Source organism: Archocentrus centrarchus, chromosome 12 (genome assembly GCF_007364275.1).
Source record: "Archocentrus centrarchus isolate MPI-CPG fArcCen1 chromosome 12, fArcCen1, whole genome shotgun sequence".
Taxonomy (NCBI): domain Eukaryota; kingdom Metazoa; phylum Chordata; class Actinopteri; order Cichliformes; family Cichlidae; genus Archocentrus; species Archocentrus centrarchus.
The window spans coordinates 4,889,476-4,911,957 of record NC_044357.1 but is presented as its reverse complement, the minus strand read 5'-3'; the positions used below and the strand labels follow the sequence as shown (position 1 = coordinate 4,911,957).

Sequence of the window (22,482 nt, the reverse complement as noted above, 5' to 3'; positions counted from 1 at the left end):
CATGACCTGGAAGCTATTGAAGAAAAATCTCAAATTTTGGATAAAAAAAATGCTAAAAAATGTAAAAAGGCTTAAAATGGAAAGACAATGAGTGTGCCTCATTTACCTAGTGTAGCAGAATAATTTCAGACAGATTTTGAGTTTGTGGGTCACATGACCTGGAAGCTATTGAAGAAAAATCACAATTTTTCATATTAAAAATTGCTAAAAAATGTAAAAAGGCTTAAAATGGAAAGACAATGAGTGTGCCTCATCTGTCTAGTGTATCAGAACAATTTCACATGGATTTTGAGTTTGTGGGTCACATGACCTAGAAGCTATTGAAGAAAAATCACAATTTTTCATATTAAAAAATGCTAAAAAATGTAAAAAGGCTTAAAATGGAAAGACAATGAGTGTGCCTCATCTGTCTAGTGTAGCAGAATAATTTCACATGGATTTTGAGTTTGTGGGTCACATGACCTAGAAGCTATTGAAGAAAAATCATATTTTTTGGATTAAAAAAAATGCTAAAAAATATAAAAAGGCTTAAAATGGGATAAAAATGTGTGTACCTCACCGATGTAATTTATTGGCATGATTTGATACTAGTTTCCTCACAGGTGGTCACAAGATAAGGAATTTATTGATTTTTGTTTCTCAAGAATGTTTGGTTCGGAAATTTATTGATAGTCTCTAAGTGAACCTCCACGCGAGAGAACAGGGAGTGGCAGAGAGCGGCTGGACGAAATCTGAGTCCCTGAATTGGATCAACTGCGAGCTAGATGCCGCTAACTCTGCGGAGCTTGAATATCCAATATCCAACTTGAAACTAACTTCACCGCGGTTGAACGTTCAGGGAGTTGCTTCCCGTTGCTTTTCACTTCTGTCAAAGTGGTTAAGGGGGTTTAATTAGCAATCAAAATGGGGAGACTTTATGAACCACAATAGCAAACAGGTTTAGCACCAGCAACCATAAAATAGCTAATGTTTAAGGTCCGTGTGCACACAAAAGTCTGCTCACATCACTTTACATGAAGCTGCTGTGACCCTGGTTGGCATGTGAAAGCTGCAAAAGGCTGCTGTAATGCCTTTGCTTTCCTGAACAGATAACTGAGCACCCTGCCCGGAGTACTAAGCTGTTGTTTCCTATGCATTTAAAATTTTGACTCTCAAATAATTACAATAATTTGCTCTTTATCTTTTCCAGCCATGCAACAGCTGTCTGAGGTGAACAAGAGGATGTCCTTGACTTGATGAAAACTGCAGTGATTTCAGGTAAGCATCAAGTGTATTTTTGAAAAGGAAAAAATGACTAACCTGAGTTTCTTTGTCAACATTATGTTTGCTCTAGTCTTAAGGGGTTGTTTGTTTTTTTAAAATAAATGTTTTTGTAAATCAAAGGTTCAATAATACTAGAAAAATCCCTCAAAGTTTGGATGCTTGTTTGACTTTTAAGCTTTCTGGGGGTTAGTGCCATCAGCTTTGGTCTGCACACTGTCCAACAAAGCTGGAAGCTGGTGTAACACTAGGTTTTATTTTCAAGTAATTCAGAAATAAATATTTAAATTAACAAGACTAAATGTGTTGTGTCAAATTGGGACTGTCCTGTGAGGGGGAAAAACAGGACAAAGGCAGGTCTGAAGGACAGCTTCAGACCTGCCAGCATTTCACAGTGGCCGGTTCTTTTAGTGATGAAGCAGAATGAATGTAAGGAGATGAATAGGAGAGGGAGAATGAAACCACAGTGAAACATGGCTGGGGGAACATTTAAAAGTCTGAGGGTGGTTTGGTACTCTGAAGTTCCATCCTGAAGAAGCAGAAGCAGCAGCGCTCCACGCTCTTGTTTCTGGTTACTATGGCAAATTATTTAGTTTTTTTTTTTTTTTTGCCTTTAAAAACATGTCCCAGTGCACTTTCATTTCTTTTTCTGCACCTTAAATTATGTACATATAAATAAATTTACCATTTTCATAGATTTCAATAGATGTGACTGATCTCCAGAAGGAATGAGACAAAAAAATTATTTATTTATTTATTTTTTTAAGTTTATTTTATTTAAAACAGCAATTGCCTCAAGCCTCTATAATACTGTAGAGACCCAACAGTATTATAGAGGAACCCAACAATCCAATGGTCCCCTATGAGCAAGCACTTGGCGACAGTGGGAAGAAAGAACTCCCCTTTGACAGGAAGAATCCTCCGACAGAACCAGGCCCAGGGAGGGGCGGTCATCTGTCACGACCGGTTGGTTAATGTGCTTGAGGCAATTGCTGTTTTGGTTCTATAGAAATTACATCTTAAAATTTAGATTGCAAATCCATTGAAATGGATCTTCTGTAATTCTGAATACTACAAACAACAACTAAGAACGGCTGCTGTTTGTATTATTCATATAAGAATTCTGCTTATTAATATGGATATGCATACGGTAGAAATCTCATGAGATTTCCTTCCCACGCTAAAGATCCAGGGAATGCACAAGAAATTAAACAGGTAACAATCAAAGCAATACAAATTTTAGCAGCTTTTCTGAGGTTTTCTGGATCTCTCAGTCTTTGCATGATAGCTTCAGCTCTTTCCTGGACTGTGGGAGGAGTTTCTTTTGTTGCATTCCTGCGGTTGATCAATGTCCTCTTGATTGAACATACTCCTCGGCCCAGAGACAGAACAACAGCTCTCACTCCAGAATAAGCTGTAGATAAAATAGCTCCTCCTAAATCTCTGTGAGCAAACTCTTGGTCAGTATTTTCCTGGCTCTGTCTTCCATCCTTCACAGAGGCCGAGGCTGGACTCCTTGAAACCTCATTTGGCTCACAGGCATTTTTCTCAGTCACAGAGGTGGATTCTTCTGTCGTGTTCTGAGTTTTGCTTGGTTGTTCCAAACCTGTGATCTCAGGAGGATACTTCAATTTGGAGAATCTTCTAGCAATATCATCCAACTCAGCTTGAGATGGATAATATTTTTTTGGAGGTAAATCTTTTCTGTGAATCACAGAGGCAGGTTTTTCTGCCCTGTTCTGAGATTCACTGAGTTGCTCCAAACCTCTGATCTCATTAAGATTCCTCAATTTTTGATACCTGGTATCCTTGAAGTTTAATTCCATTCTGTCTGCATGAAACCTTGGTGGAGGTATGTTGAATTGCCTAAATTTTGTGTGGTCCGCTCTGGATAAACCTTGTTCATCGGTGCCCAAGGCAGATCTGACGGCATTTCTCACACTCCTAGAAATACTGCTGAAAATCGAAGAGATCGGCATTTTCGCTACTAAAGCAAGTTCAGCTTGGATCGGTTTGTATCTGTTGCTCACTGAAGTTCTCTCCTATATATGGCTTTTCAAAGCTCAAGGAACCCAAACATCAAAGGCTCTCAGATGTTACCACTTTGAATTCTGGTGACATCACAAAGGAGCATGATGGAACACTGGTAACAATGTGGCTACTATGGCAACATTACTAGGGTTTTTTTCCCCCCCTCCCTTTAAAAGCTGCTGAGCTTCTCAGTTACACCTCCACATGGAACACTAAAGTGTGAGTGACATGTGTTATTGTATGTACTCTAATGAAGCTTATATAAGCACAAAAGGCTTATCACACAAAAAGTTTGGACACACCTTCTAATTCAGTGGTTTGCATTATTTAAAAATTGTCTACAATGTAGATTATTACCAAAGTCATTCAACCTCTGAAGAAATGCATATGGAATTATTTAGTAAACAAAAAAAGTATTAAACAAAGCAGAATATGTTTTTATTTTAGATTTTGCATTTGTTTCACTTCTTCATTTTGATACATTTCAGCTCCAAGTGTGGCTCTTTCCCTATTTTTAAAACCACTTTTGGCAAATCAAGTTCAATTTAGGTACTTTCATGACAATTTCAGCTCTTTTACTGTTCATTTTTTCCTTTTCATCTCCGTTTACTCAGCAAATTATGGTTTAGGTATTTTATGAATTTCTAGGCATTGCTGCTCAAATCTTTTTTTTTTTTGCATTCTTTGTGCTACAGAAACTATTCTGGTATAATAACAGTTTTTTTTTTCTGAAGAATTATGCTTTTACTTTTGTTTTTGGTAACTGTTGTAGTTTTTAAAAATATTTAATTGCTTATGAATGTATTGGAATGTTTGAAATGAATGGGGAAAGTTTTAAATCCTCTTCAAACTTCTTTAACTATTAACTATTTTAGCATACTTTGATGCTTTTCAGCTTCATGTTTTGCTATTTCCCTATTTATCTAAACAGCAGTTTGGGCAAATCAACCTCCATTTAGGTACTTTCTTGAGAATTTCAGCTGTTTTGCATTTAATTTCTATTTATTTATTTATTTATTTTGGCTTTTCAAACTGGTTTAACGCTTTCAGTAAATTAAGGTTCCGCTAATTTAAGCATTTCTAGACATTTCAGATCCAATCTTTCAGTGTTCAGCATTCACAGTGCATAGTGCATTGTCTACAGGAAATGCTTCTTCTGGTCACTTTTACTGTTCGACCATAAGCCTTCTTTTAAACATCAAGCTACTCATCCAGGATGAGTGTGATGGGGTCAGGTCATGGACAGGTGGGACGGGCGACATCAGTAGTGGTCCAGTGATCTCTGAGAAGGAGAGGCTTAAAGAAAGGAGGGTTCTTTAAGCATGAAGATGCTGGTGTGGACACAGTAGCTGAGGAGGGGGGAGGATGAGGAGCAGTTGGCACCAAGCCAAAACACTGAAGTCCAAAGTCAGGAAAACCACCAGACATCTAATACAGGGCAAGGTCAAGTCCCAAGTAACAACAGCTCAGGCACAAGACCAGCGGGACTACAGTGATTATATAATGTGTTATTAAGTCATGTATCTGTTATCGTTATTAAGTTATCATTAATTTTGCTTTCTAGAGCCAGACAACGAAGCATCGATAACTCAGCCCCAGTCCACCCCCTGTAGTCCTGTAGATTTTTAGCCCTTTAAAGTCATCCAGCGATGATGGTATTGTTCTGTCAGTCAGTCAGTCCACAACTTTGGTCCAGGTTGATATATCACATTAACTCTGAGGTGGAGGTGGCCCAAAATTTAATATGAATAATCTTTGTGCCGAGTCAGTGTATCTTTTAATGACATCATTGTCAATAGTGGTTTTGATTCAAATCTAAATGTCTATTAGATTGATTGTCATGACATTTGGTTGGACACTAATATCATGCCGTGATCTTTACTTAATATGGAAATAGAGATCATTGTCTTTGGGTCATTTCACTGTGTTGAGGTGTAGTCTCATAGATCTGTTAACATGACAGTAGACTGGAGCGAACCTTATGTGTCAGTCGGCTATATTATCACTCAATGCTGGCCAATCGTACATATATTCATATTGGTTTACATGTATTTCTGCATTTTCCTGTGTAACAAATGCAGCGCATGCAGCAGAGCAGCATCACAGTTGAGCAGATGGTGGTGTGGAGATGAACCGCGCCTTTATGTTAAGTTGCTAACTAGGTTGTAAAGTACCTCATAATTTTTCCGTGGTCATCGGGTGCAGTTTAACACTGATCAAGGACATCTACACCACCAGATGCAGGGAAAGAGCTACCTGCATTCTCCATGAGCCCACCCACCCACCTCATATTCTATTTTTACCTATCCAAGTTTAGCCACTTATTTATTTTTTTTTCCTGTACTTATTTAAATTACGTTTATTTTTATTTATTACTTAATCCTATGTTTGACTTTCACCGAGACCTGAGAATCTATATTTCGTTCACACTATGTCTCATAGTCTGAATGACAATAAAGCTGAGTCTGAGTCTGATACCAGAAATCTGTTGCAAAAACACATTTATTCTAATTTCTTTAGCTAGTAGTAGTACAAGTAGTACAGACATAAAGTAATACTTTTGTACCAGCAAGATGATTTCCAAAGAGCTATTAGCTGAAAATGTGTCAGCTCTAGCATGGTGTGGAGTTGTGTTCTTAAAACAAAAAAACAAAAAGCCCCCCCCCCCCCCCCCCCCCCCCCCCCCCCCCCCCCCCCCCCCCCCCCCCCCCCCCCCCGAAAAAAAAAACAAACAAAAAAAAAACAGGATAAGCAGAAGAGAAAGGGTGGATGGAGAAAACCACTCTCAAATGTGAGGAGAATGGTTACAAATTGTCTAACTGTGGATTACTAGAATGACTACGTATGTGCTCCGCACAGTAATGCAATAAGGTTGTTAATGTTGAATCTCTATGGAGGCTGTCATGTTTATAACAGATATTTAAAGCAATAGTTTGAGATTATATTTTATCAGACTGTGATGCTAGAATCAACCATAGAAGTAAATCTGCAGTCTCCAACAGAGATTAAACACTAGAACACGTGTCAAACTCCTGGCCACTGCTTATACTACAAATGCAGAGGGCAAACTGCACAGGTGAGCTGACAGTGCATCAGTGCATCACACACCAGGTAACTCTGCACACCCAGGTCCTGAAGACAGAACGTATCAAAGCACCATAGCACAGACAGTGAACTTTATAAGAGGCAAAGGTTTAAATCACCATCAGTTTCAGTCTTTTCTAGAGGAAATACCTTCTGAATTTGATGGTACGTATGATGGTACGATGGTATGTCAGTACCCTGTATGTATGTAGTGATTAATCTTAAGTAAATCGATGTGCTCATCTACAGCAATGGAAGTTCAAGCAGGAGGTATTGGAGCAGCGACGGCTTGTCTTTTACCAGATTTTAACCACCATGTGGTACCAGTCCAGTAGGTGGCAGTAATACACCTGCAAAAGTTGGCTGTCACCCACTATTAAGCTCTAACGAAGAATAAGATTGACGTCAGAGTCCAAAGGTGAAGCTTCCTAGTCCAGCATCCCTTCGGACTGGCTTCACTCACCTCTGGGGACGATTATAAACACTCTCCGGCACTCTGCCTTTGTCTTTTGACTTTTATGAAACGGTGACATTTGTGCGAAATGAGGCCGAGGACGTGGCACGTCCTGCTGCTGTGGATGCTGGTTTGTTCCTGCACGACGCAGGCGATAGAGCCCATCAGCACCACTATAGCGGTCGGCATGGCTGCGGCTCTGACAGGCTTTTTAGCTTCTTATCAGAACATTTTCTACTATTTTCACGAGTGTTGCCGACCGGAGTGGATTTCTTTCAACGAAACAGGTAAAATACCCAGAAAACACACCTGAATCACCTAATCACAAACAACTCCTGCTATGGTACTTAGCAGTTTGGCGTTAGCCGAGCGGGTGGATTAGCAACATGAGAAGCCAGCTGTACAACTATTTTAATTGTATGAACACGTAAGAAGCAACTTGTGTAGTTTTTATTAATCGGTGCTGCATCTTTTAAGAGGATAAACATTTTTTTTTGTTTGCGTCGTCGTCACGTGTTCGTGACGTAAGCGGAAGTTCCTCGTGTATAGCGCAAGAAGCTAGTTGGTCTGCATGTTTAGCGCGTTTTTTGCGGTGTTTGATTTTACCAAAGAAAACGACTGATATCAGGAATCAGTTGCTTTTAACGATGAAAGTGGGACACGCATGTTTGCTTTTACATGTTTTATTAGCACCCGGTGTGCTGGTTAACGCGTTTGATCCGATCACAGCAACGGTGGTTGTCGGTGTAGGTGCGACTCTGGGGCGGACACTCTTTAATTATTTCCATGAAAGCTGTGATTCCAGATGGATCGCCTTCAACGCCACAGGTGAGCAGGTGCCCCGTGCAGTGTGGAGAGCTCTGTTTCTTGCACACAGTTTGTTTGACCTCGGTTAACGGTGCAGACAGCCGTAACGTGAATTATTTACGTTACCGTACAGCGTAGACGTTAAAGCCACTGCACGAGTATTATTAACCCTCAAAACTGAGGGTTAATCTTAAACTGAAAAGTACAAGATATTCAGTCTCTGGAGCTTTGAAAAAAGGCGACTGGACTTTTTTCAAAGCTCCAGAGACTATTATGACTGAGAACCTACACAGACATAAGATTTTTAAATCGCTTTTCAGCGGTGAACAATGCGTGGCCCCTTCAGGTGGCGTCTAATGCACCTGAAAAGGCCACACTGTGAATTAATGTGCTGTGAATGTTTTACATGAGCTTTTATCAGCCTAAAAAATTATGAAAATGCCCGCTTTGTCTGAACAGCTAATTTAAAAGGGGCACTTGAATGGAAAAAAATACCTTCAGCAAAAGAAAAATGAAAGTTCAGTCTCAGTGCCATTTAAAAAAAAAAAAGGCTCTGCAGGCATGCCAGACAAAGAACCAAGAGTATGTAGAAGGGATGGTCTGCTATTCTGAAATGAGTGCAATGTGTGCTGTGTATGAGTAAAGACGGTCTTCCAGTGGAAGTTCTCAAAGTCGAGCCTTTGGTCCTTTTTTTTTTTTTTTTTAAATCCTCCCAGCTGGTCAGCTTGAGAATTTGAAAGCAGCTTAATGTCCTTAAACCTTAAGCCAATAATTGCAACTGGAGTTTGATCCAGATGTTTTATGGCAATCATGCAAAATTAATTATTGCATCTGCCCATTTTCTTCACATTTTATCCAATTCAGGGGGTTGGAAGTTTCCTAGCTCCCAGTGGGCAAAACGCAGAGTACACTTTGGTCAGATTACTAGTTCATGGCAGGGGAAAATTAGTTTAATTTTTTGTTTAATTATTGATTTACATTTTTAGAATTCTGTTTTTTTTTTGTTACAATTTTGATTACTTCTGCTTTGTGGTGCGTCAGCCTCCAAAAGTTTGTACCGTCTTGTCAGATACCTGTTGATAGAGCTTGCCACTAAGTGAACAGATAAATATATAAATAGATCCAAGTGAGGAGTGTGTGAAACTTGTTTAGATACATTCCTTCGACCACTAATTCCTTTGACATTCTGCTTTGCAGGTCTCAGATACGACCTGGATACGAAGCTGTTTGGGCAGCACCTTGCTTCACGCATCATCTTAAAAGCTGTGAAAGGATTCATGACCAATCCAAACCCGAAGAAGCCCCTGGTGCTCTCTCTGCACGGATGGACCGGCACTGGGAAGAACTTTGTCAGTAAGCTGATTGCTGAAAACATTTACAAGGAGGGAATGGACAGCAGCTTTGTTCACGTGTTTACGTCCACACTTCACTTTCCGCATCCAAGTCAAAATGCGACCTACAAGGTACGGAGAGGCACGCATTTTACTTTCAAGTGAAACCCAGCAGCATTGTTCTGTTTGGTCAGCTGTACAGATTGAATCTGCTGCTTCTCTCTCTCCAGTCTCAGTTACAGCGGTGGATCAAAGGCAACGTCACAAACTGTGAACGCTCCATGTTCATTTTTGACGAGATGACAAGATGCATCCCGGCTTGATTGACAGCATCAAGCCCTACCTGGACTACTATGACAAGCTGGATGGGGTTTCTTATCGGAAATCAATCTTCATCTTTCTCAGGTGAAAAGCTGAAAGCATTTCCACAAGATGCTGTTATAAAATATGCACTTTACTCCACTAAGTCATGTTGAACAATGCTGCAGTATGTGAACCAGAGAAGCTCCTGCAATTCACAAAAGACTTGGAGAGAAAGGGAAGGAGCTCTTTTCTGAATTAAAAATAGCCAATAGGAGGGTTCCAGGGTGGCTCAGTGGGTGAGCAGGTGCATGGCTGTGGTGCAGGTGGCCCGGGTTCATGTCTGACCTGCTGTGTCTTCCCCTGGATTAGCAACATCCCTGCCTGAAATTTGCTAGAACCCTGTGGGTTCTAGCAAGAAAAAGTATACTTATCAACAGTGAGGTAAACTGAGGAATGATGGTCGCTGCTGTAAGTGACAACACAGTTGAAGGCCAAATCTAATATGTTGCCTGTTTCTAATGTTTCTCATAGTAATGCTGGAGGGGAGGGCATTATACAGACAGCTTTAGATTTCTGGAAACGAGGACGAGATCGAGAAGAGATCGAGCTCAAAGACCTGGAAACATCGCTCTCTCTGTCTGTGTTCAACAACAACCAAAGTAAGTGTAAATTTAGCTTTTTGTCATTATGATTTATAAGTTGTTTTGATGATTGACTGTTCCAACTGGAAATCTCTCTCTAGGTGGCTTTTTTCATACGAGTTTAATAGACAAGAACCTGGTGGACTTCTTCGTCCCATTCTTGCCTTTGGAGTACCGACACGTCGTCCAGTGTGCCGTGGCCGAGATGAGAGCCAGAAATCTGGAGCCAGACCAGGACGTGGCAGACAAGGTGGCCAGAGATTTAGTGTATTTCCCCAAATCTGAGAGGGTTTTCTCTGTGAAAGGCTGCAAGACGATAGAGAGCAAGCTGGACTATTTCACATAATGTCAGCACGTGAAGGACGCTGTGTTTGGTCACTGTGTGCACTTTTTTCTGAGAACAACACTCAGCCAAATGACTAAGGAGAGGAAGGCAAACTCAATGAAGTCTCTGTGAGGGTTTATTTGTCTGGCCTTGTTACCATGGCGATGATGGGAAGCCTTCTGTAGTGTTAGGTTTCACTCACACTGAATGACGGGGCTGATGAAGAGCGGTGTGAGCTGAACTGATTAAGGAGCTTGATGTCTGTGTTTTTTTTTTCCTGAGAGCTTCTTATGGGTGAAGGCTGTCCTTTAGTCTGTGGAACTCACTGTTGTGCATTTGCTTTTTATGAATGTGTGATGCATTCATATTACTGGAAAACACCTGTCTTAAGTCTTCATTTAATTTTTTTTTTTTTTTTTTTTTTTGAACTTTTTTAAAAACCTTTTTACACACTTGCCCACTCTACATGTGATTCTATTAGGTCAAAGTAGGACTTTGTGGGTAAGATCATCGCAGCAGAACTGCTTATAGAAAAGGAGAACTGTGCGGTCCAAAAAGTAATGATGCAGAATAGTTTTACATGTCTCATATTAAAATCAACGTTTGCTAAACATATTTTGTCCTGTTAATATCTAATTTGCTTTATGATTCATTTCAAATATATCATGACTAATATACTGTCAATATGTTTGTTATGTATATAATCTTACCTGAAAGGATACTAAGGATCTTTTTGCCTTACTTGAGCTGCTATTGGGCCCTGCATGAACTCAGGATACCTTTTTTTTTTTTTTTTTTTTTTTTTTTAAATATCCAATTCAAAAATGTGATTGCATATTAGTGTTTCTTATTTTGATTTAAAGAAAGTAAAAATTCAGCTGAAGGATTTTCCTCAAAGCACAATATTGTCTGGGAAGGAAAAGCAGGAAGTGTGGTGTTATCGTGGCACCTCCACAGGAGGAAGTGAACCGCTGGTTCTTCAAAATCTGACACTTTGTTGGGTTTTGAGCATTACAAAAAACACATTTTCTCTACAACTGTTTGTGGCTCCCTCTAACTGAGATATTTTTTGGTGTGGATGGAAAGCTGATATTAATAAGCTTATCTGTAAATGCCATGAGAGCAGCAATGCACAAATAAATGATCCAGTTTATCCAGTTTTCTTTGTCACTTTTTTTGGGACACAGATGGCACAAAGTGTATCTAAAACCCCTGCAGAAAACAAAATAAAAATAGCCAAATATTAATTGTTGTGGCACACTATCAGAACCAAAGTCTTCATGAAGTCATTCCTTAAAGTGTTTGGGGCCTTCAGTTAGGAATAGCAGCTGATTATGAGCTGAAACATGAGTTGTGTAATGATCAAATAGCTTGCAAAACCTGACTGTGCAAAGTCTAATGGGTGAAATAAAGAGCAGCATGAAGCAGTTGTAATGTGTATTTTGCAGGAAGACCTTGTTCTTGTGCCAGTATAACGTTTGTAGTAAAATGTGCAGCTGAAAAAAGCTTTATGTTGCATATATGCAACTTACAAAATTGCAAAGTTCAAAGCATTAGTGTGTTTCACATACTTGAAACTGTGACAGTGAGTTTTGAAATGCATCTTTAACTGGAATAAATGAAATACTGTGCTTTCATTTTTTGGGCATTTTTAGTGTAAAGTACTTTAGTTTAAAATATGCCATATAAATAAAATGGACTTCAGATTTGAAGTACTTATTACAGTATGTTGCTGTAAACTGGTGAGACCTCAAACGATCAAACAGCTGCGGCTAAAGCAGACGTGAATAAGTCTGATTATAGCTTTGAGTTGGCTTCATGTAACAGCTGAACTTGTTCGGATCACACACTCAATACTCCTTTGTTAAACACAGGATCTGACCCCTCAGTATTAGCAACGATGTTACTGTTTACACAGTGGAAAACACAACCATGCAAATGTCCAAAAGTGTCTCGTGTTTTTCAAGTTTATTACATTTAATGCAGTAATTGCCACACTTTTTTTTCTCTGAGTGTTGGTGTGTTTTGTTACAAAAAAACACCAACAATATTCTTCAGAGTCCGGGGATCTGAATGTCATTGCTTGTGTATTTACGTGGATACACAACAGCTCCCAGCTTCAGCACAGTTAGAAGGCAGGTTCACAGTCTTATACCAGCAGAAGTGCATTAATGCAGTGTGAGTGACGTGTGTTATTGTATATACTATAATAAAGCTTAAATAAGCACAAAAGGCTTATCACATAAAAAGTTTGGACACACCTAATTCAGTGGTTTTTCATTATTTAATAATTGTCTGCAATGTACATTAATTCTAAAGTCATCCAAACTCTGAAGAAATACATATGGAATTATTTATTAAACAAAGTGTTAAACAAACCAGAATATGGGTTACATTTTAGATTCTTCAGTGTAGCCACCTTTTACTGAGATGACAGCTTTGTACATCTTAGCTTGTGTCCAAAGCACAGGAGGAGGAGAAGTGAAGGAGCACAGGGGCGCATAATCAGCGCCGTGCCTCTGTTATTGATCATATATGCACAGCTGCTAAATATTTCCCCGCATCGCTTTGGCGCCCCCCCCCCCCTTTTATGCGACGCCCATGTGCATTGCATATAGTGCATACTCACTTTTTGCGCCACTGCCGCTGAGTTCTGAATTAAAGACGACTTTTGCTCACCCAGTTAATGCCATGTTTTTCCCAGCAGTCTAATCAGTAACACACACATTCATCCATCTTTATTTGTGAACAGAACCTGATATCATGATATTCGGTCATAACGTGTGTGCCTCAAACAATGCAAGCAAAGACGCTTCAGATCATTGAGTTTTGTGCGCGTGTGCATGCGTGTGTGTAATTGAAAGCATTGCATTTCTCCAGGAGAGGGCGCTATAATTGAAGCTTCGCGTAATTAACCCATTTGCGAAACAACTGGTTCACAAAAACTTCATTTTCTCATCACTACGCTGAATCAGTGTGAACCCGGAACTTGTTCCTCTGCAGCTCATTTTTGCTAGCTTGTGGGCTGGCTGGGTTCGACCTCACTAATCAGCCGGCACACACCAATGCACGCTTTCATTTCACATGGTGGAGAGGCTGCAGAGCCGCGGTGTCGAGCGCCGGAGAATGTCAGCTTGACTTGGCTGGGTCTGCCTCACTGCTATTGAAGCAAAGCAGAATGGACCCATGTTTTCAGGTTGTTTACCCTAAATTCTGACCCTGCAATCCACATGTCAGACTCATTTGACACATTTCAAGTCAAAATATTAGACTTCCTGGTCTTAACCAGAAAACTGTATCAGTTTCAGTGCTGAGTAATAATAATCTCATCATGCACTGTATATTTTCTCTTTGTTTGTATTGCATGCATTTGGAGACTAGGGGTCTATGTTATGAGTTACTGCATTTATATGGGAAAGGGTTCATTTATTCAGGTGCGTTAACGGGGGAAGCGTAACAATTTTGACCGTGGTCAGTGTCAGGTATCTCAGCATTGACTATGTTAAGTTAGGCTTCATAACTTACATTGCTTTTATTAACATTATTAAGTCGGCTTTCTTTAATAACATTTCATGAATAAGAGTTCAGAGTAGTTGGACGGACTACAGAAACATTAAGGTACTTCCTTATTATTTTAGAAAGCAGGAGGCAGGATTTCTCTTTGGGATCAATTTGACTTCCGCATTGGGAAGCTCCGCCCCGCGCTCGCAACATAAATCTGCTACTGTCGCCCGGTCTTAGGACTTGACTGCATTTTGTCAAAAAAGAGCAGCATGCTGAAGTTTGCATCACTGTTGCTGGCTCTTGGCTTTTGCCAGGGACGGCAGCACCACAACATTAACAACGATGATGAGGTAGTGCCCGTTTTCCAGGCGTCAAAGTACAGCTCCCTGTGGCCTCTGCCGCAGAAAGTGCAGATCTCGGAGATTTCGTTCAAGTTGAGCGGCACCAGCTTCAAAATTGTTGACGCCAAAGAGTCGTCGGCTGGACCGAGCTGCAGCATTCTGCAGAGTGCGTACAGGAGGTGAGAAGCTGTGGTTTTTCTTTCGTAATTCAGGCGCTTTTTTTTTTTTCAGTTTCCGTTTCTGTGTGGCGAAATCCCACTGCAGCGCCGTGATACATTCATGGATCAGATTCAGCCTCCTCTGTGTCTCTCCGCAGGTATTATGAGTACATGTTTGGCAGTGCTAAAAAGCAGTGGGGGGGCAAAAACAGGCGAGCAGATCCCTCCGATCTGACCGAGCTGCATGTTTGGATCACATCACCTGACTCTGAATGTGACGCTTACCCCGGTGTGACTTCTGACGAGTCATGTGAGTCCGTTTCTCTTCCTCATCTCATACTGAACCGCGGTGTCTAATCAGGTGTTTCTGCTCAGGTGCTAAGTGTAAACTGTGCTGCGTTACGTTACAAAGGGAAATGCTTTTATTTTACAGCTTTCCCGGGTACTTTCCACTTGATAAACAATGAAAATGGAACTTTCCATAAACATCTTAAGTAGTTACAACTGTTTGCTTCACCACTATTATGTAATAAGAAGGGACCAACAGTATATGGACCTTTTTGTGCGTTAAGAGCACTTCCACTCAATAATTACAATCGGTACATACTTTTACTCAAGTGTTATTTTGCATTTTTATATTGACTATATCTAAAAGTGTTGCTTCCTTTAACTACAGTGAAAAATACAATTCTCACAGGACTCTATCCAAGCCTGTGAAAAGCTATTTACATCCTTACTGCTTCCATAACAGGACTGTAGAGTCCCATGAAAACTTTCTTTTCACATGACTGTATGTAGATGATATAAATACTTTGCCCACTCATGCTTCTGCAGAAATTGAAGCCGCATGCCGTTATCTGCTGTTTAAGTATAATCATCTCTTGTTGCTCGTGGGTTTGCTCACGATGACTGAGTGACACAACAATGCATTTAGAATTCAGTACTTTCTATTAACTTCAGTTCCACCATCTTCTATTTATTTCCTTTTTAAAATAAAATAATTTTCAATGTACTTGTTATGAAAAAGTAAAGGTTAAAGTCTAAAATTTTCAGTGTACTGGAGCATTTTGAGCTTGTTTAATTGGTACTTTCACTCAAATAAGGTTTCCTTACAGTACAATGACAGAAAAAGTGGTCACACTGCAGACTTTCTGGTGGACTTGGTGATTACCTGGACAGCAAATACTTGGATTAATCTCGTTAGTCTAAATGTTGAAATCCCTGACCATTTCCGAGCACCTTGATAACCGCCTGCCGAGTTTTCACATTGATGCATGCATACGCAGTAAGCAGTTGTTGCTTCCTTCTCATAGATGAACTGACAGTGGATCAGCCATTTGCTGTCCTGAAGGCCCCAAAGGTCTGGGGAGCTCTGCACGGTAGGATGCATCTATTTCTTAATATCAGTTGCAGCATGGTGGCAACAACACACTTATATTCTTAATTTGTATATATTTTTTTTCTTTTTGTGTCATAGTAGGAAAATAAGAAATGCCTATCAAGATTTCTCAGAGCTGAAGATGAATGATCAGTGATAACGAAACAGGAAAAAACAGTTCTTGTGTCTAAGAAGAGTACATTTTTTTTTTCCTGATTAATTAGCTGAAATTAATAGTTTTTGTGTTTTTACTTATTTTGTTTTTTGAAAAATCTGTTTATTTGATTAATGGCTGCGAGACGGGAGGATTTTCATCTCAAATGCATGTTAAATCTGTTGCTAGAGCAATGGGATGTTAGATGGAAACAGGGTAAACGATGTCTTCCGGCACCTCTCAGGTTTATAAATGAACATGTTGCATCTCATTTATTTAACTGCAAGTTCATAAATACTCTGCTCATGTTTTCCCTGGTTGTAAATGGGAAAAGGACTGGTACTTATACAGTGCTTTTTTGCTCTAATTGAGCACTTAAAGTGCTTTTTACTACAAGTGTCATTCACCCAACCACACACAGAGTTATACACCACTTTGGGAACAACAACATGAGAGTTGTACAAAAACCTGGTATCCATCCATCCGTTCTCTTCCACTTATCCTGTTCACAGTTGCGGGGGTGCTGGAGCCTATCCCAGCTATCATAGGGCGAGAGGCAGGGTACACCCTGTACAGGTCGCCAGTCTGTCACAGGGCTAACACAGAGAGACAGACAACCATTCACACACACATTCACACCTATGGGCAATTTAGAATTAAAAAGATTCAAAAATTTCACTTTTACTCCGGACCACAGCTAATCCAGTATCATAGATAAGACATAAAACTAAAGCTTATATGCAAAATATCTTTCTGCATGTACCTGCATATGCAACATGTGTTGTGTTGATTTAACAATGATTGTGACCGATTTGCAGCACGATCCCAGATAGTGCGCGTGTTTCTGTGGAACTTTGGTCACGCAATCATACATTTTTATGATATGATTGATAGGCATTTAGTTTTATGGCGGTGTCATGTCTGCGAAGAACTATGCATCATGTGTTCATTTTGGATTGTGAAATCTCTTTTTAGGCCTGGAAACTTTCAGCCAGTTGGTGTATGAAGATGAATATGGAGCTGTAAGTTAAAGACGTTTGACTGTTTTTTTTTTTCTACCTCATTAGTCCTTAAAGAACTCTGTGTGTGCCAGATTTGAGTTGAAGCTCATTTTAGTTTTGCATCTTTTTTTTTTTTTTCAGAAAAATATCAATTCATCAAAAATCAGCGACTTTCCCAGGTTTGCACACAGAGGTGTCTTACTGGACAGCTCTCGGCATTTCCTTCCCATTAAAGTCATCTTGGCCAATTTGGTATGAGGAGGACCCGATTTTGATTTTTGCCTTTTAAATCATTTAACTGACTTTCTAAATGCATTCTTGTTTGGTTCACTCGTGCAGGAAACGATGGCTATGAACAAAATTAATGTCTTCCACTGGCACATTGTTGACGATCAGTCCTTCCCTTACTTAAGCCGAACGTTCCCGCAGCTGAGCCAGCAGGTCAGTATGTATTTGCTGGTGTTAAATTTCAGCGGAGAGGAGCAGAGTCGTTCATATTAAGACATTTTATTTGTCACGATCACAGGGAGCATACCACCCATACACCCATGTGTACACACCTGCCGATGTGAAGATGGTAATCGAGTTTGCTCGATTAAGAGGCATTCGTGTCATCCCGGAGTTTGACACTCCAGGACACACACAGTCTTGGGGTAAAGGTGAGGTGTTCAGAAGAGAGCTTTCTAGTGTGCATTATTTAATTAAAAAAAAATATATATATATGTATATGTGTGTGTGTGTGTATATATATATGTGTATATATGTATGTTTTCTTGATATTTTCTCCACATTTCTCCCTGTCAGGCCAGACAGATCTGCTCACACCGTGTTTCTCTGGCTCCAAACCCTCCGGCACCTTCGGACCGGTGAACCCCATCCTGAACACCACGTACGACTTCATGACTCAGTTCTTCAAGGAGGTCAGCACTGTGTTCCCCGACACCTACGTTCACCTGGGAGGTGATGAGGTGGACTTCACGTGCTGGTGAGGATGTGCGCGCATTGTCAGAAAATTGTCTTTAACCTCAGAGGTCAGACAGCAGATATTAGTTGCTGGTTTTCTCCTGCAGGAAGTCCAACCCAGACATTCAGAAGTTCATGGAGCAGCAACAATTTGGAGAAGACTACAGCAAACTGGAATCGTTCTACATCCAGAGGTGTGTTTCCCACCAAACTTCTGTTTCCTATTCAAAAGTTGAAAACCATACAAAGATGTTTACTTTTTCTTTTTCTTTTTTTGGCCTTTCTTGATCTGATAGACTCTTGGATATCGTCAGCGCTACCCAGAAGGGCTACCTGATCTGGCAGGAGGTCTTTGACAATGGTGTTAAGGTAGGATCTTTAAACTTGAGCTAAATCAGGATTTAGACAGATTTGAAAAATATGCTTATTTGCTTTCTTGCTAAAAGTTAGATTTAAAAAAAAAAAAAAAAAAAAACACCACCCACTTTTTTAAATGCTAAAGGCTACTGGGGGCCATAATTATGTTATTTATCACCACAGACAAATCACTGTAGTCATTTTGTGCAGTGTATTCTGCAGCCCACAGCCAAGGGGTCCCCAAGATAATGTAATAATAATTGTGCTGTATTTTTTTTTAGCATTAAATAATAATTTTAAAAAAATTATGTACATCACTCTCTCCCACATTTCTGGGCCAATAGAAAATCTCACACAGTACTGTGCAAAATTCTTGAGCCACCCCTCGTGTCTTTATATTTTGCTAGGAAAATGGGAAATAGGTGCAGCGATGTATTGAAATATGTGCAAACATACATGGAAATGCAGTATATAAGACAAACAGTCAAAACTTAGTATGGCCACCTTTTCTACTAGCACACAGCCTGAACTCTCTTAACCAGCTTCTTTTAGTCTTCAGGAATACTTCACCAGGCTGCTTGAAGGACATCAAAGCTCTTCTTTGGATGGTCACTACCTTTTGCTATGCTCTGTCCCACACTGCTTTGGCCTCTGGGAAGGCCTACTTATAGTTATCCATTGTGTGGTTTTTCAGAATCTGCTTTTAAAATTCCATCAGTTTTGGCAAGATCTCCAACACCACTGGCTGAAATGCAGCCCCAGAAATGATAGAGCCTCTACCATGTTTTGTAGATGGCTGTAGACCCTCACATATTCATGATGACAAACAAAAAAAAAAGCAGAAGAGAACCATTGCTCAAAATCACTTAAAAAAATATAAGAAACTCCGGCTCTTTGGAATCAAAAGAGAAGAAAATGAAGGATGGCTCAAGACTGCAGAACAGCACTGTATAATTATGTTAATCTGTCATGAAATAACTCCATTTTCTCAGGAAGGTTGTCAAAGTCTACTTCTCAGATGGCAGCTTTAATATTTAGTACACAGACATGAAATCAGTATCGACATTCTCATCTAACTCTTGGCAAAAAAGCAAAACTAACGATGTTGCACTATTCCTGTAATCATAGTCAACTCTGTGCACGATGTAACTCAAGTACAATAGTTTGGTTTGTAACAATTCCAGCTAAAGCCAGACACAGTAGTGCATGTGTGGATTGGCAGCAGAAGTGATGAGGAGATGAGCAAAGTGACAGCAGCAGGATACACCACCATCCTCTCTGCTCCATGGTACCTAGATTATATTGGCTACGGACAGGACTGGCAGAAGTACTACAAGGTTGAGCCACTGAACTTCAACGGTCAGTTTAAAAAAAAAAAAAAAAAGGGGGGGGGGGGGGGTGTCATATTTTAGAATTTATTTATTTATATATATATATATATATATATATATATATATATATATATATATATATAAAATACACTAATTTAAGCCTTATTTTTTTTTTTCCTCTTTTTTTTGTTTTTTGTTTTTTTTTTTTGGGAGGCAAAATATTTTTGTTACTGCCAACACAAAATTGCACAGTTGTGACAGGAGGCCAACACACTGAACATGGGGCATTGTGGTTGGTGGTTCAGATGTTGTTGCTTTCATGAGTTGACGTATTTCACTGCTATGTAGGGCCAATCCTGGCATATTTGAAATGATACTCTAAAAACTGAGACGTGCGTAACAACAGGTTTGGTTCTCCATAAAGCTGGACCAATAGATTTTGTCTTTGTTCCTCTCCATACTTTATTCTTATGTACTTGTCACTGACACCTCTGCGCGCTTGTGTGTGTGTGTGGGTCTGTGTGTGCTGTGTAGCTGAAAGCAGACACACTTATCCACGTTTGGAAGGGAAACCAGCAACAATACCAGAATGAGATGGCAAACGTTACCGCGTCAGGGTACCAGACCCTGCTGTCCACTCCCTGGTACCTGAACCGTATCTCCTACGGCCAGGACTGGCAGGGCTTTTACAAAGCCGACCCACAGGATTTTAAGGGTTTGTGTCTACATGAATGACTTTTGTTGTTTTTTTTGTTTTTTTGTGCTGCTCATTTTTTGGCTGGTTGCCTTTTCATATTTAATTACAGGTATGGAACTTGGCCTCGCTTATGTGATCTTGTTTTATTACTTTGCTGTTGTCGGGCTCACGCTGCATTCAACTTTCGGCCTAGATCTGAAATTTCAGGAATGTCACTCCTGTGCAAATACGCTTGTAAGCCTGTTGAGTAAAGAGAGGAAAATATTTCACTGTCATAGGGGAGAATATGTATTTGTAATTTACATAGTTAATCAGCATTTACTCATTGCTGTTGTTGCTTCGCAGTTTTTATATCTGATTGTTGAATTTCCGTGACCTGATCAAATGGTATATTTAAAAATAGGAACTGATGAGCAGAAGAAGCTGGTGATTGGTGGAGAGGCCTGTTTGTGGGGCGAGTATGTGGACGCTACAAACCTTACACCCAGACTTTGGTAAGGCTCATATGATTTCATAAATGATTACCTAAAACATGTACAGTCATAGTTAAAAGAAGAAAGCAGGCCCCTCTTTTAATTCTATGATAAATAAACTCTCACACACACAGTTTTGAATTAGGTAAATACTACGCACTACACTGTTTTTATTTCATAAAAACGAAACCAAAATGCAGAAGCACTGTATGAAAAACTAAGCCCACTCCATGAATCAATAGCTTGTAGAGCCAACTTTTATTTAACTTCAAGTAATCATTTTCTTTGACTTTATCAGTCTCTCACATCATTGTGAAGGATTTCTGGCTACCTCTGCTTTACAGTTGCTTCAGTTTATTGGGATTTGCAGGAACATCGCTCTCTTTAGGTCCTCCACAGAATCTCAGTCAGATTGAGCTCTAAACTTTGACTTTTCTTATCTTTTTCAGCCATTCTGTTGTAGATGTGCTGGACTTCAGCCAAGCTTTAGCTGTCAGATTCCTTCATGTTTGACTCTAGAATACTTTGGTATACAGAGGAGTTCATGGTCAAGTCAAAGACTACAAGGTGGCCAGGTCCTGTGGCTGCAAAACAAGCCCAAGGCAGCACACTTCCACACATCTACCAACCTTGACAGTTGGTATGAGGTGTTTGTGCTGATATGTGTCCAGCACTGTGCATTATGGCCACTTTGGTCCAGATGGGTGGGTTTGCACTCAAAAAAGTAACTTAGGTTTTATGAAATGTGCGTACCGGTCTATTGTGTCCACCATCTGTACGTCAGTAAATCGGAATCATTTGGAACCAACCGTCTTGTGCAATCTGCACACTGCCCCGCCCCCCCATTTATCTATAAGGAAATGAATTCACCTCCAGGTGAAGCAGACAAAATGGTGACTGTTATAAGAGAGAAGCTGCTCCTCTAAAGCAAGAAATGAGGGGAAATTCTGACTGTATAAAATTGAATAATGTCTGAGGTCCAAGGAGGAAGCCAGAAGAGGCGCAGCTTTCCAAAGTGCTTCAATGGAAGTGATGACCGTTTAAAAAAATAAATAAATAAATAAAAATAAGACCCTCAGGCTGAAATAAGTGGAGTGCTGAATATCATTTCCCGAGACACTCATTGTAGTTAAAGTTTTAAAAAAAAAAAACAAAAACTTTGGAATCAAAGTTGAAATGAAAGTGTCAGCCTAACGTGACAGCAGACTGATTTCTCTTTGTTGCTTCCAGGCCTCGTGCCAGTGCCGTGGCAGAGCGGTTATGGAGCGCCTCAGACGTGACTGACATCGACGATGCCTTCAACAGACTGTCGCTGCACCGCTGCCGTATGGTAGAGTAAGTATTAGGAGTCTTTGTGCTACTAAGTTGCATCTACTTTCTATTACCTTCTGTTATCATATAAACAGGTGCATTCCTGTTTAAGAGATCATTAATTTGATTAAAAACTAAATTCTGCATCAAAGAATATTCCACTCCTAACCAAATTTATTTATTTTTTTCTTTCTACATAAGGCGCGGCATTCCAGCTGAGCCGTTGTTTTCCAGCTACTGTCCCCATGAGTACAAAGGTGTCTGAAAATGAAGGCTGGTCCCAGTAAATGGGAACTGGAAAGGGAAGGAAAACCATATTCCATTCAGCTAAAAGCTTGTGTCTGAAACCTAAAAAAAAAAAAATCAAATGCTGAACTGCCTTTGGAGATAATGCTGTCCTAATGAACTTGCTTCATGGAACTCAATCACATCAAATGTCAAAGATTTTACAGTTAAGATTGTGCTTTTTTTTTCTTTTTTTTAATGAATCCCTTGTCAAAGTAAAAAGTTGACATTTTAGTTTTTTTGGGGGGTGGTGGTGGTGGTGGTTTATGAAATAAAAACCAAGGATTTAAAAA

The 22,482-nt window shown here is 39.9% G+C and overlaps 2 protein-coding genes across 3 annotated transcripts; both read left to right on the top strand.

Moving 5' to 3' along the window:
- The first annotated feature begins 6,774 nt into the window (after positions 1-6,774).
- Positions 6,775-11,389, top strand: tor1 (torsin family 1). The gene is given in 6 exon segments (XM_030742042.1): positions 6,775-7,116; positions 8,834-9,099; positions 9,198-9,264; positions 9,267-9,372; positions 9,802-9,929; positions 10,013-11,389. Coding segments are annotated over 6 exon segments (1,011 nt in total). The 5' UTR covers positions 6,775-6,917; the 3' UTR covers positions 10,258-11,389.
- A 2,522-nt stretch (positions 11,390-13,911) lies between these two features.
- Positions 13,912-22,470, top strand: hexb (hexosaminidase B (beta polypeptide)). Of its 2 annotated transcripts, none has more exons than XM_030742040.1 (14): positions 13,912-14,260; positions 14,398-14,549; positions 15,553-15,618; positions 16,747-16,793; positions 16,914-17,024; positions 17,112-17,213; positions 17,299-17,431; positions 17,577-17,757; positions 17,843-17,929; positions 18,032-18,104; positions 19,958-20,138; positions 20,524-20,614; positions 21,824-21,928; positions 22,106-22,470. In XM_030742040.1, the coding sequence occupies exons 1-14, from the start codon at positions 14,010-14,012 to the stop codon at positions 22,167-22,169; spliced, it is 1,644 nt and encodes a 547-aa protein (XP_030597900.1). In that variant the 5' UTR covers positions 13,912-14,009; the 3' UTR covers positions 22,170-22,470. The 2 variants fall into 2 exon arrangements, with proteins under 2 accessions (XP_030597900.1, XP_030597901.1); XM_030742041.1 differs by lacking the exon at positions 19,958-20,138 and adding an exon at positions 19,277-19,451 and having other exon boundaries at positions 13,913-14,260; positions 22,106-22,468.
- The last annotated feature ends 12 nt before the right edge of the window (positions 22,471-22,482 follow it).

What these genes read in the sequence shown, in the direction of transcription:
- hexb (XM_030742040.1), top strand. Translation starts at nt 14,010, where the DNA reads ATGCTGAAGTTTGCATCACTGTTGCTGGCTCTTGGCTTTTGCCAGGGA. An exon ending in ATGAAGATGAATATGGAGCT is followed by an intron (nt 16,794 to 16,913) that starts GTAAGTTAAAGA and finishes TTTTTTTTTCAG; the next exon opens with AAAAATATCAATTCATCAAA. An exon ending in TCTTTGACAATGGTGTTAAG is followed by an intron (nt 18,105 to 19,957) that starts GTAGGATCTTTA and finishes TGTGCTGTGTAG; the next exon opens with CTGAAAGCAGACACACTTAT.